At 38.1% G+C, this 14,412-nt stretch overlaps 1 protein-coding gene across 4 annotated transcripts in view; it reads left to right on the forward strand.

Moving 5' to 3' along the window:
• The window catches only part of LOC114475454 (pecanex-like protein 3), a 30,467-nt gene extending 17,766 nt beyond the window's left edge, over positions 1-12,701 (forward strand). For all 4 annotated transcript variants that reach the window (XM_028466251.1, XM_028466254.1, XM_028466252.1 and 1 more), the window contains 14 exons: positions 88-265; positions 348-456; positions 1,464-1,593; positions 1,680-1,738; positions 1,831-2,046; positions 2,882-3,135; positions 4,003-4,233; positions 5,249-5,352; positions 5,437-5,584; positions 6,975-7,205; positions 7,282-7,556; positions 7,636-7,805; positions 9,279-9,685; positions 11,063-12,701. In XM_028466251.1, the coding sequence (XP_028322052.1) occupies positions 88-265; positions 348-456; positions 1,464-1,593; positions 1,680-1,738; positions 1,831-2,046; positions 2,882-3,135; positions 4,003-4,233; positions 5,249-5,352; positions 5,437-5,584; positions 6,975-7,205; positions 7,282-7,556; positions 7,636-7,805; positions 9,279-9,685; positions 11,063-11,221 (2,671 nt within the window). In that variant the 3' untranslated portion in view covers positions 11,222-12,701. The remainder of the gene's footprint in view (positions 1-87; positions 266-347; positions 457-1,463; positions 1,594-1,679; positions 1,739-1,830; positions 2,047-2,881; positions 3,136-4,002; positions 4,234-5,248; positions 5,353-5,436; positions 5,585-6,974; positions 7,206-7,281; positions 7,557-7,635; positions 7,806-9,278; positions 9,686-11,062) is intronic.
• The last annotated feature ends 1,711 nt before the right edge of the window (positions 12,702-14,412 follow it).

Genomic DNA, 14,412 nt, shown 5'->3' on the forward strand with positions numbered 1-14,412 from the left:
CCTGCACACAGCTGCCTAGAGTTTGATCAGTTTGAGCTCAGCAGGTCTCACTGATTCCTCTCTCTCTGCCTCGTTAAATCACTACAGCAGCCGAGCGCTCTTCATCTCGGTGGCAGGCATGAAGCTGCTGCGTTCGTCTTTCTGCGCTCCATCACAGCAGTACGTCATGCTATGCTTCACCACGCTCTTCTTCCAGTTTGACTATCCACACTTCTCTGAGACCTTCCTTATCGACTACTACTTCATGTCCATTCTCTTCAGCAAGGTAAGGACACACAGCACAGCTGTTGTTGGCACATTTTTACTTATAGTCCTATGATTTTTGTCTGTTTTTCTTAATTTGTCAGATGTGGGACCTGCTGTACAAGCTGCGCTTCGTGCTGACCTACATTGCTCCTTGGCAGATCACCTGGGGCTCAGCCTTTCATGCTTTTGCGCAGCCCTTCGCTGTACCTCGTATCCTTGATTGTTTTTCAACAGTGAAACCACTTAAAAGCTACGATAAGTAGCCTTAAACTGCGTACCAGACAACTTAGAACTCGGTATTTCCAAGTTAAAAACTCCAAATGTATGTATATAATTATAGATGGTAAATGGACTTGATTTATATTGCGCTTTATCCCTACATTGACGTAGTCCCCAAGCGTTTTACATATCAGCTCATTCACCCATTCACTCACACATTCACACACCAATAGCACAGAGCCGCCATGCAAGGCACTATACGACCACTGGGAGCAACTTATGGTTCAGTGTTTGGCAAATTATGTAGCACATTTCAGCCATTTAAAGTGATACACGAAAATAATTAAAACATGTCACAGACAACAGAAATAATTAATTTTTTCATTTTTTAAAAAGGAGGGAAAAACTATTTAAAGCTGCTGAAGGCGAAAAACATAAGTAAAATGTTTGTTAGGCATAAAATCCCAAAAATGGTTTGAAAAAAATACTTTTGTTGTGAGGTTTATTGAAGCACCAAGTTAAAACTTTTTTTTTCTTTTTGAAACTTATGAATCAAACATGTTTACCCTTTTATCTGATAAAGCAGTTTCAACACAATCCCTATAATTTAATTTATATGAATGAACGATATGATATGATAGAAGTAAAAACACTCTTATACATCCGTCAATGAGACTCCACATCCCACAATGCAATGCTGTGTAAAAACTTTTCCGAAAATGTTAATAAACGGAGTGTTTACAGTGGAGATTAGTCTTTCAGGCAGCAATTTCAAACTTTTCTATCTTTTATTCAAGCAAATTATCTTTATCTGATTAAAAAAATATCCTCCAGCAGCTTTAAAATCATGAAAATGGCTCATTTAAAATTTAAAGAAAATGCACAATAGTGGTAAGTAATCTGTAAACTTAGGGATTATTATTATTATTTTTTACTCTGCATTTTATGTCTGTTTTTGGATCTCTGTGTACTTGTTGCCCTTAACTCTGTCTCCTCAGACTCTGCAGTCCTGTTTGTACAGGCCATCTTTTCTGCTATTTTCTCCACTCCTCTCAATCCAGTTTTAGGCAGTGCTGTGTTCGTCACGTCATATACCCGGCCTGTAAAATTCTGGGAACGTGACTACAAGTAACTACCAATACAAATATGATGGAATTAAAGTTTACACTCATTGTACGTACTCTGAGATTTGCTTATTTTGTGACGAATTTCAGCACTAAACGGGTCGACCACTCCAACACCAGACTCGCCACCCAGTTGGACCGTAACCCTGGTATGTCACAGTCACAGTGCTCGCTCGCCATCAAATTATTTTAACTTGACCTCGTATTATTGTTTCTCACGTTGTCTCTGCTTACGTTCCAGGTGCCGACGACAACAACCTAAACTCCATTTTCTACGAGCACCTGACTCGCTCGCTGCAGCACAGCCTGTGTGGGGACCTGCTGCTCGGCCGCTGGGGAAACTACACCACGGGCGACTGCTTTATCCTGGCCTCAGACTACCTCAACGCTCTGGTGCACATCATCGAGATCGGCAACGGCCTGGTCACCTTCCAGCTCAGAGGTTTAGAGTTCAGAGGTCAGCTGCACTGGTTCATGGGGACCAAAAACACAGCCTTAACCTGTCTCATGTGTTGGATCCTTTAAATTATTCTGTATTTACATTGGGTAGGTTTAGGGTTATTTCATCTGTTCATCTATTTTCTGACCCGCTTGCTCCTTTTTTCAGGGTTGCGGCAATTATTTTCCCTTTTTTTTTTAAATATTTATCATGGCCGTCATGAATAAGCTTTCGTAATTAATTTAATTATGGAGAAACTCAATTTGACATGATTTCTCTTTAGGTTTTATCACCAATGTCTGTTTATCCAGAGGAATCCCATAAAATTCCCAGGCTACTCTGATCCAGGGAAGAACATTACTGTAGGTTCAAAAGTGAATAAATGTTAGGAGTAATCATTAAAATCTATTGCCTAGGGGGTCACATGTAGCTTTCAGTCTAATTTTGTGCGGCCCTCTAAGTAAATGCTCAAATTGACCCAAAAAACACAATGAAAAATATTCACAAAATGACTTCATAAAACATATAATAGGATTAAAAAAAAATACAAGAATCAGACCAAAAATATATTATACAGTTAAAAAAAACTCACAAGACATCTCCAAAAAATATACAAAATGACTGCAATAGCACAAAAATTATAATATTAAAAAATGTCAGAAATAAATACATTGCGACAATAAAAATAACAGAAAAAAACAAAAAATGCAACTGTTCAAATTTAGATTTTTTTTTTTTTTTTTTTTTTTTTTAACAGGTAATGTTTATTTCTATATTTTCTATATTGTGGTTCTTTGTGTCCTAAAATGAGGATGTTTTACCTTGTTCCATTTTGTTTCCTCTGTGTCTCTAGGTACCTACTGTCAGCAGAGAGAGGTGGAGGCCATCACAGAAGGCGTGGAGGAGGATGAGGGTTGTTGCTGCTGTGAGCCGGGTCACCTCCCTCACATGCTGTCATTCAACGCTGCCTTCGGACAGCGCTGGCTGGCCTGGGAGGTGGCGGCCACCAAGTACGTGCTGGAGGGCTACAGCATTAGTGACAACAACGCAGCCTCCATGCTGCAAGTGTTCGACCTACGCAAGATCCTCATCACATATTACGTCAAGGTACGGTGGTGGATAGAGCTGTAACGATTCACTCAACTCCCGATGCGATTCGATTCACGATACTGGGTTCACGATACGATTCTCTCGCGATTTATTTTACAAAATGGTACTGTAGGCAAATGATGACTGAAAAATACTGTATTATTTTCCTTTTATTTTTCATTATCAAAGAATCCCTTGATAAACTATTCAGAACAATGCAATTTAACTAAAAATAAATCTTGAATGAAATAAAGGAATATTACAAATGAAGAAGAATCTTATTCATTTAAATTCTGGTTCTATAGTAAACAATGCAAAACTGCATAATAGTTCTTTTTTTTTTAAAAGTGCAACTGAAAATGTATTTTGTGCCTTAACAATTGGACTTTAAAAAAACAAAAAACAGTAATTTCACTGATTTACGTCAGATATTTGTTTGAACCAGCAGAGGGCGGTGGTAACCCAGTGGTTGGTTGGCATGCAGAAATTCTTGCAGTGAAGAGATGCTATGACTTTTACAGATATTCACGTAATATTACAGATATTCTTTTGGTGCTAAAGGGGTAAGGAATCATTTATTAACATGTTTAAGAGTAGAATGCAGCCAGAAAGAAAGTACTAGCAGATTCTGCCCACTGCGTACACTGCTGGACAAGAGAAGGGATAAATACATTTCTGGATAGCGCCCTCTGCTGTTTAAAGAAAAGTACTGCAATTCAATTTTCAAAGTATCAGTCAATCGTGATACCTAGGAATCGATTTTTAACTGCCTTACGATTAATCATTACATCCCTCGTGGTGGAGGAATTTTCTTTTTCTTCTCGAGTCGATGTAACAGTGGAATGCAGAGCCAAGCAGTAACCTATACCATTCTGGATCCAACAGAGCATCATTTACTACGTGAATCGTTCAGCTAAGCTGGAGGAATGGCTAGCCAACGAGTCGGTCCAGGACGCTCTACGGCCGTGTCTCAGCCCAAACTACGTGGACAGTGACCCCACCTTTAACCTGAACATCGATGAGGACTATGACCACAGGGCATCTGGCATCACCCCCTCCTCATTCTGCATGGCCTATCTGGACTGGATTCAGTACTGCAACAGCAGGAGGCAAACGGTTAGAGTCCACGCACGTCTGTGACAGAATTAGACTTTAAAACAATGGATGGTTGATGTCAGAAGGACACAACCAAACAATTCAGTGGTATTTCAAAATAAGGGTGGTGACAAAAATTGATAATAGATTAATCACAAATGAATTGATTGTAAAAATACATAAAAAATAAGAAAAACTGGTCAGTCCTTCAAATTTGGATATTTCAAATATACTGTAGAATAATAAAGATGTTGTGAGGTGTTCCTAAATAAATCTTTTTTTTTCCCCTTTTTTATTTTTTGTTTTTACTCTTTTAAAAAATAAAAATAAAAAAAGAATATTATTTCAGCAGCTGGCAGACTGTTAATTGGAAGATCATTAATCAGGATTAGTGTAAAATCAAATTGATATCCATTATTTTTGAAAGTCAGTTTTTTTAACAAATCAAGACTTATAATAATAAGAATAATATAATGAAAATTGTGGAAATATTTCAATAGGAGCTTTAGAGGAGATCAAATATCTATGCATGATTTCTGTAACTGAAAAAATCTCTTTATATTTAGAAAATCGTTGTGTGTATTCTGCTTAAGGAATCAATGAATATAGATCTTCACAATAAATTGCAGAAATACATTTGATGGATGAGGAACAGTTTCTTGTAGGATCATTCAATAACTTGTATTAATTGTTTCAATTCATTTGATTGATTGTGATGTTCAATTAAATGCCAGATCTGGCCCGTGCCAGTTCTCTAGCTCCGCCCCTGCTCAATAAGAGTCCTTTTGAACAATCAAACCCAAAGCTTTGTGACTTTACAAGTTCAATTATTTTGGTATTCAAATTTTACAGAAAGTAAAAGTGAAAGTTCATCATTTGAAAACTAGTGGTCAAGAAGGAATGAGTCGTCCTGTGGTGTTTCAACTTTTTGAAAGAAGACTTGCTTTTCCTGATTCTGATCTCTTATTAATTGCACAGTCAAGCTTTTATATATTTAAATGTACAGTAAGTGTAATAGTTGTTTCTCTTTTTATAGCCTGTGACATGTGAAAGAGATTCTCCGCTCGTCAACCTTTGCTTCGGTTTGTGTATCCTGGGTAGAAGAGCTCTGGGCACGGCCTCACACAGCATGTCTGCAAGGTTTGAACCACCGCTTTGTAGCTCGATGTGTGACTGACTGTAGCTGCAGAAATCACCAATACACAATGTTTGGTTGTTTGACAGCTTGGAGCCGTTTCTTTATGGCCTTCACGCCCTCTTCAAAGGAGACTTTCGCATCACGTCTCCAAGAGACGAGTGGGTGTTTGCAGACATGGATCTGCTGAACCGGGTGGTTGCACCAGGAGTTCGAATGTCTCTCAAACTCCATCAGGTAAAAGCCTTTTGATTTGCAAATATGAAAACATTTGTTTTATATTCAGGTTGTAAGGAAAAATCGATTCGTCGATTTATCACGATATTTCACTGCACGATAATTGTATCGATCCAAAAAATGTCCAGATTAATTTTTTTAATCATGTTTTTTAATGTAAAAAACCCTCAAATGCGCTAACATATGCATAACACTTAAATGCCCGGTCGTTAGGTATCGGTGAAAAGTAGGGCTGGGTGATATGGACCAAAATTCATATCTCGTTTTTTTTTTCTCAAAATAGCGATATACGATACAAATATCAATAAAGTCCTACCCAAAATGGTAAATGGACTTGATATATATAGCGCTTTATCCCCACACTGAAGGAGTCTCAAAGTGCTTTACATAACAGCTCATTCACCCAATCATTCTCACATTCACACACCAGTGGGACAGGACTGCCATGCAAGGCACTAGTCGACCACTGGGAGCAACTTAAGGTTCACATAGTCAGGTACTGGGATCGAACCCCCAACCTCTTGATCAGAAGACGACCCTCTACCACCTGAGCCACGGTCGCCCGACAATTCAAAAAGACAATTCTGGGTTAAATTTGCTGATGAAAAATGCCACACAGGCACATTTATTGACAAAAAGCTGCACAGTATGAGCTAAGGGTGTAAGAAAAAAATTCTTAAAGAATTTAAGAACTTAGAATCAGAATCTCTTATAGAAGCAAAAGTTTAACTTTTTTGAAAAATGTAATTTGACAGTTTGATAGGGCTGGCCATATGGACCATAATTCAAAACGATATATTTTTCCTCAAAATGACGATATACATTTTGATATTTTTAACTTAATAAAGGTTTACCAGAAAGAAATTTCCTGATTTCCTGATTAAAAAATGCCACATAGGCACATTTATTAACACACAGCTGATCAATATTTTCCCTTTTTTTGCTTTTTCTCCTATAAGGGACAGCATGTGTGAGTGAGTTCTGTAGTGTTGCTTTTTTAAGGCAAGGTCTGGGTTAGGACGCACTCAATTATCCAAATAACTGTGCTTTTCATGCTAATCTGAGAAGTAAAAAAAAAGTATTTTCTATACAAAATAAGCTATGAATAAAAAAAATTATCCATATAGGCTATATTGTAATTTTCTTTATCGCCAAAATAGAAAACTCGATAAATCTTGATTCTCGATATGTTGCCCAGGCCTAGTTTGATAAAGTATGATTACTTGTTCTTGCAAGCTTTTAAAAAAATTAGATAAATTATATTTCTTAGCATTTCGTACTCGTAAAGGTGAAATTTGATTTTGTGATATTGTCTCGTATCAGGATTTATCTAATGGTCAGATTCATGGTGATCCTCACCCCTAGCATTAATTTGACTCTTTCTATCCAGGATCACTTCACGTCTCCTGATGAGTACGAGGATCTGATGGTTCTGTACGACGCCATCACCGCCAACGAGGAGAAAATGTTAATCTCACACGAGGGCGACCCGGTGTGGCGCAGCGCCATCCTAGCTAACATGCCCTCGCTGCTGGCACTGCGCCACATCATGGATGATGGCAGCGACGAGTACAAGATCATCATGTTGAACAAGAGGTTCCTCAGCTTCAGAGTCATTAAGGTCCCAGTCTTCCTTGTTCTTCCTTCCCCTTGGACACAGAATGAGAACCTAAACGTGTTTGTTCTGCCTTCTGTAGGTGAACAGAGAATGTGTGCGTGGGCTGTGGGCGGGGCAGCAGCAGGAGCTGGTTTTCTTGCGCAATCGAAACCCAGAGCGTGGAAGCATCCAGAACGCCAAGCAGGCGCTGAGGAACATGATCAACTCCTCGTGCGATCAGCCAATCGGCTACCCCATCTACGTCTCTCCTCTCACCACCTCCTACGCCGGGGGGCACGTGCAGCTCCGGTCCGTGTGGGGGGGCCCGGTCAGTCCGCACAACATCTACACGTGGCTCATCAGCAGCTGGGACAGGTGGGCAGTGGGCACACCACACGCACAAACAGGAATGTAGAGGGGAAGTGTTAACTGTCCAATCGTGTTTTACCCACAGGCTACAGAAAGGCTGCGGCGCTGGATGTAACAGTGGAGGAAACATTGAAGACTCTGACTGTGGAGGAGGATCCATGTCCATCTCCACTAATCCAGCTGTTCACACCACCCAGAGCACACCAGCCTCCAGCCTCCCCCTACCACACATCACCACGGTCCAGCCCACCATGGGTAAGCGCAGGAAAACACTTTTGCTTCATTAAACTCTCTGTGGACATTCAGGTGTTATTATGCATGCTCTAAGGCACATATGTCAAACTAATAAAAAAAACAGGAATTTTTCAGAATTGCCGTACAAGTTGTAGAGAAAATAAGATTTGGGGGGGGGGGGGGGGTTGCAGTTAAGGATGTAAGAAAAAGATCAATTCGGCAATATTTCACTGCACGATTATTGTATTGTTCCAAAAAAAAAAAATTAATCTTGTAAAGATGAAATGTGTAATAATTGTTATTGCGATATATCGGAATCCATATTGTATTTACAGTAGTATCAGGATATATCGTATCGGGACATGCAAATCATGAATCGTATCATCAAATTCATGACAATGCACACCCCCAGTTGCAGTAACTACATTATTTACAACGTTTGAAAATACAGAAAACTATTTTATTTTAAAAATGTATTATTTATTTATTTAGTAATAACAATATAATCGTAATATTATAGTATTTATATTATGTAACATAAAATTATATAATATAAAACACAACAATATTTCACAGAATAAAGTGTAATTGTAGTTCTAATCATTTTAATGTTGTTTTTTAAACTTACGTGACGTGTATATAGTATGCAAAATATGAAAGATGATAGTTTTGTGGATTTATTTGTAATCAAGACACATTGAAAGGAATGATTGCATATTGTTAATTGTAATTGAAATGTTAAAAATGCTGTTCATTTGGTTCCTATTAAAAACTCTTATAAGAATGACTGCAGATTGTTAATTACACTTTTTATCAGAAAGAGGAAATATGAAAGACCAGAAAACTTTTTTTGTATTTATTTGATTCCTATTCAAGACACTTTGATAAGAATGATTGTGAATTGTTAATACACTTTTAACATTTTTGGTTGGTGGTGTGCTTTAGGATTTTTTCAATGACAATACACTGATTTATAGTAATATTAAATCTCTAATTTTTATTTATTTTTGTAAACCTGTAAAATTCTTGCACATTTTCCCACAGAATTCTCTCAAATATACATTGCAGCTTTAGAGAAAATGTCTTGTAAAGTTAAGGGATTTTCACTCATTTCTTAACATTCAGGTATTTGTTTGAATTTGTTGCCTTTTCCTTCACAGAAATGTGGATTTTTCTGGTCCGGCCCACTTAAGATCAAACTGGGTCATAAGTGGTCCTTGAACTAAAATTAGTTTTACACCCCTGTTGTAAGGCTACATATAGACTGCAGGCAAATGTGGCCGAAATCTATTAAAGACAGTTTAAACGGAACAAATCATTTTATTTTATTTATTTATTTTCTTCAAATCCGACCCTGGCCACTTTCATATGTGGATCTAAATCCGATACATATCTAATATTTTGCAATATCTCATATTTTCAACTTTTACTTTGCTAAAATGCGATGAAAGTCACAATTCTGCATCAAAAAAACAGTTTTTCTTTGTGTTTCAGGTACAGATAACCCTGTAGGTCCAATCCAGAGCTGGCCTCACCATCCCCAACCTCTTCCCTTAGCTCTGCTCAGCCAATCAGAGGGCAGGATGGAGGCGGGGCTGCTCACATCGCTTCAGCGCGCTTCCTCCATCCAGGGCCTTTTAGGCCACCAGCTGTCCAGTTCCCAGCTCTCCTTTAGCAGCTCTATGGCTCCGCCCCCTCTGCCCTGCCCAGAGCGTTTCTGCCCCCCGAGTCTGCTGGAGAACTCGGGGTACAGAGCGGGCCAGCGGGCTGGCCTCGGCCCGGGTGCCGGGCTGCTCTACGAGAGCCATTTTGGCAAGTGGAGCTTCTCAGGCAGGAAGGGCTTTAACGGACCTGCAGCTATGGAGAGTGAAGCAGTGACGCTGCAGACTGTCCGCACACAGGTGGGTCAACCACTGCTTTATACTATTTTAGAGTTATTATGGATTATCTGAAATTATTACCTGAAGAAACACAAAAAATCCCAGTGAGAATGAAGTAAAAACACTTCTTAAACATCAGAAATATAACTTCAAACATCTAAGCTTGTATCATAAATTTAGCGTAATAACGTGAAGCATTTCATATCATTTGCGGCGAAACCACGAAAAAGAATAGATTCTACTTCCTGTGTGTCAGCACAGATGTAGCCTATCTTTGCCGAATCTTTTGTGAAACTTTTCTGCTTCGTCATCATCTTTAACGGGATTCCCAATCCCACAATGCAATGCGCAAAGCTTTTCAAAAGTTTAAGTCACATGACCATTTGTCAACAAACCTAATGTTTGTGATGGGGACAAACTATTTCAACCTTTGACATTTGTTTGTGAGTTAATTCTCCTGTTTTTCAGAAGAACATGACTTACTAATAATGGGAGATTTTTAATTAATTACCATTAAACATCTTACGAGCTCCGCATTTTAGGAATCCCATACATAATTCAAAAAACACTTTCAAAAATATCTAAATTTTTAACTTTTCACTATTTCTATCAAAATATTTAAAGGTAGCCAGCTTGATTAATGCGGTGTTTCAGCTCTGTTATATAGTATTACCATATTGATCAAATATTATTGAATTTGAATCCATTAAACACTTGAAGTCGTCGTAATAGTTTTTGTCTCTAAAGACTTTTTAAGGTTAAAAGATTTAAGATTAAGTTAAAATTGTTTTTTTTTTTCCTTTAAAGCTGCCGTTGGCAACAATCCATCCCCTCTTTAAACGCAGATGTAGAAATAGCCTCATTCTCATAGATCAATAAATTACAGGGATTTCTTCTGGAAAACGAGATAATTTACTCACAGGTTAAAGTTTGCATGATTATTTTTGACAACATTACACATTTGGGTTTGTTGTTAAATAGTCATGTGACTTCAAATTCGGAAAACTGTCACGGCAGGTTTGGCAAGATGGAGCGTCTGTTTCTTCACCAGACGAAGAAGACAGTGATTCACTTAATGCTTTTTATGTCCTGGTTTGTTTATAAAGTTCTCCATTATATGTCAATGATTTGGCATAACTTTTCATTTGTAAAATCACCAGCAATGCCACTTTAGCAGAGTTTTCGTTGTCACACTGTCATCAGGTATGCATGGGAACACCTTTAGAATGAAATACAGACAGTTTAAATTACTGCATAAATAATTTTGTAAAATGAGGTTATTTTGCTAAATTCAGTGTCAACCTATTAGCAATGTGTGGCCAATCCTTGTGCTACAGTATCATAGAAATCAAAATGTAAGTTCCTTTTATAATGAAATGTTGAATCTGTGTCTTCCAGCCCACTCCCCCCCCCGCAGCCCGACAAGAGATCATCAGTCCTTCTCAAGACCCTCTGGGAGCCACTCAGACACTCGACCCCTCGCCGTTGTCCTCACGGGACCCCCCCACCCCAAAAGAGGAATCCACAGAGCTGCCTTTACTCGATCACCTGCGCTGAGTCAGCACAGGTGACACCCCCCCTCCCCCCTCCTTCTACAAAAAGCACACTGAGGTGGAGCGGCCCACCGTGACCAGACTCATTCCAGCCTTCAGGACACACACACACGTTCTCAGCCAAAGGAGTGAAACGTCTGAATGCATGCTGACCTGATGTACGTCAGTACGTTTTATTCCCTGAGGGACACGTTCTCATTCGCCGTCTCCATGGATACGGAGTTCCTTGGTGTTGGAACACTAGTGACAGGCCACAAAGGCCAGTGCAATTATTAAGGGATATTTTTTGCTTGAGGATTGTTTATTTTTCTATATTGTGGATCACTAGAGGAAGGATTTTCCTCTGACTATCCCTCATGTCGTCACATCTGCAGCAGCAGTTATTTTTTTCTTTTGCATATTTAAAGAAAAAGAATCAGCCCAGTGCTGGTGAACGTACGCAAAAACCTTAAAAAGCCTTTTTTTTTTTTTGTTTCCCCATCCCACCCTCTCTGCATTGGACCTACACTACACGTATGTATCAGAAGATATTTAATCGAACCAGTGTACATTTTCTCTCCTGCACATGAACACACACACACATTATTCAAAGGAGGAGTGCAAACATGACACAGCAGGTTCCGCTTCAGGACACATGGAGGCCCCCCGCCTGTGGTGCTTTTTTTTTTTTTTTTTTCACAGCCTGTTTTTGTCAGGGCGTTCAGCCTGAATCGAACCAATCGGGCGAGCGTTACAATCTTCACAGGGTAAAAAAAAAAACGCATTCTGTGAACGGTCCTTTGATCACAAACTGAAAGCCTTTGTGTGGTGTTTTGGTGAGTGGAATGTTCTTTTTTTATTTTATTTCTTTTTTTACTTGAAAAGGCCCACGGTGCTGAAGATGCACTCAATTTTTTTAATATTCTGATTATTATTGGATTCCATCTAGTGCGCCCGTGGCTCTCCATCCTGTGGAGGGCTGTGTTTACGTTGCCATGGCGCGGCACCCAACCCCCTCCCCCTCCTGTTTTTAAAACTACTGCAAAAGCTAAAAGAAAAAAGAAAAAAAAACACTACTTCTACTACTGCTGTTCCTCCAACAGGTGAATCCAGCGTTTTAGTTGGAAATAAAAGCTGAACTAATACTAAAGCAAAGGTGGACGATTTATTTGATATGAAATTGTCTTACAGATTCTATTTGAATGTGTTCTGTCTTCCGACCTCTCCTCAGTGTCAAGAAAGGAGAACCCTGAGTAGTTCCTGTCACTTGAAGTTGATTTCCTATACTTGGATGTTTCAGTAAATCAAAAACAATATAGGTGTGCATCCCTCCAAAATACAGCATATCAAAATTAAGGGACAAAAGACAACAAAAAAAACCCAAAAATATATAAAATGTGAACAGAAATCCACAAAATTAACTGAAAGTTGCACAAGACGACCAGAAATACACAGAAATGACAGAGTAATGTATGAATTGATAAAAATACACAAAAAGACTAAAATGTGAACAGAAACACAAAATTGAGTTACACAAGGTGACTAAAAATAACAGATAAATGTATGAATTGACAACAAAAGTAGCACTAAAATGTGAACAGAAATACACAAAATTAACGAAGTTGCACAACATGACTAGAAATATACAAAAATAACAGAAATGTAGGAACTAACAACAAAAATAACAAAGAAATCTAAACAGAAACACAAAATTAACACAGTAAAGTATGAATTGACAACAAACATACACAAAATTATTTAAAGAAACATACAAAATTAAGGAAAAAAAGACAACAAAATTAGAGAATGTAAACAGAAATACACAAAATGAACCAAAAGTTGCACAAGATGACTAAAAAATACACAAAGATAACAAATAAATACCCTCCAAAATACTATATGTATTCAGAAAAACTACTGTAGTCTCGAACGTCTTTCCCTCTGCAGGGAACCAGAGAGGATTTACCTTCACACATATCTGAGGAATAAATGTGACAGCTGCTCATTCACTGGGTCACTCTGACTTTACAATAGACGCTGCCTTTAATTCATGGTTCATGTGCTTCAAAACCTATTTTTTGGTAAATCGCTCAGTTTGTCAAAAAACGTTTTCCTTCAAACGACTCAAAGTAAATCCTTTGCATGGAAATAAAAGACATGTCCAATTTTCTATGTTTTCCTGAGGAAAAGGTCTAAAGCAGCTCCTTGACTCCTCAAACTCAGGAAAATCAGAGACATTGTGATCAATTCTGTCTTCTTGCTGTTTGTAAACGGAGCAACAAGCCGTGTTTAGTCTTCTCGGAGCAGGGTGTTAAAAATTGATGTTTCACACTTGTAGAGCATGTTTAGTATACAAATATATATATATTTAAAAAATTAATCTATTTTACTATCGGATTTGGAGTTCCTTTCCAACTGAGACACTATGCAGAGGCTTTTAGGAAAACTTTGTTTACTCGTCAAAGGAGGGAGAAGAAGCAGAATCGCTCAACTGACACGTGTTTTTGCACAATACGTATCAAACGTCATCCCTCTTTGCTGCGGTATCGGCTCTTTTTTGGGAGGGGGTGTTTTATTTAAGAGCTTTAAGTCATTGCTCAAAGTTATGTACAGTTTTTTTTTTTTTTGTGTGATTTTTTTTTTTTTTTCCTTTCTATTTAAATTAAAGGTTTTTGTGTCTTTGTTCGCAAACCAACTTTTTGTTTCCTTTGATTTGTCCAATTCTTTTTTAATTCAATAGACTAATACCTTTGTCACTATAGTTGGTTTGCATTAAACTAAAACTACACACAGAAGTAATGCAAACAAAGCCTGAATAACTGAATTTATTACCCTAATGCGCGTGTCCAACTTATGGCCCGGGGGCCAAATCTGGCCCTCATGAGCATCCAATTCGGCCTGCAGGAGAAAGTAAAAATTTCTGAGAAAACATGAATCATTGTGTAAATGAAACTCAACAATATTTGCATGGTTGCAGTTATTTTTAATGTGAAAAAAAATGAATATTCTTGCAAAATCCTTAATTTTTCCTCAAATCATTACATATTTCCCTAAATTAAAAAGAAATTTGTCACAAAATGTAGGAAATTTAAATTGAAGATTCTGTGGGGTCTGATATTTATCACTTATTGCTTGGGTATGGGCGTTTTTTTGCGTATTTTATATTATATATATATGTAGAAGTGAAACCAAGGGCCAAATTATGTTGAAATTACT

The sequence above is a fragment of the Gouania willdenowi genome, chromosome 14, assembly GCF_900634775.1.
Source record: "Gouania willdenowi chromosome 14, fGouWil2.1, whole genome shotgun sequence".
Lineage (NCBI taxonomy): Eukaryota > Metazoa > Chordata > Actinopteri > Blenniiformes > Gobiesocidae > Gouania > Gouania willdenowi.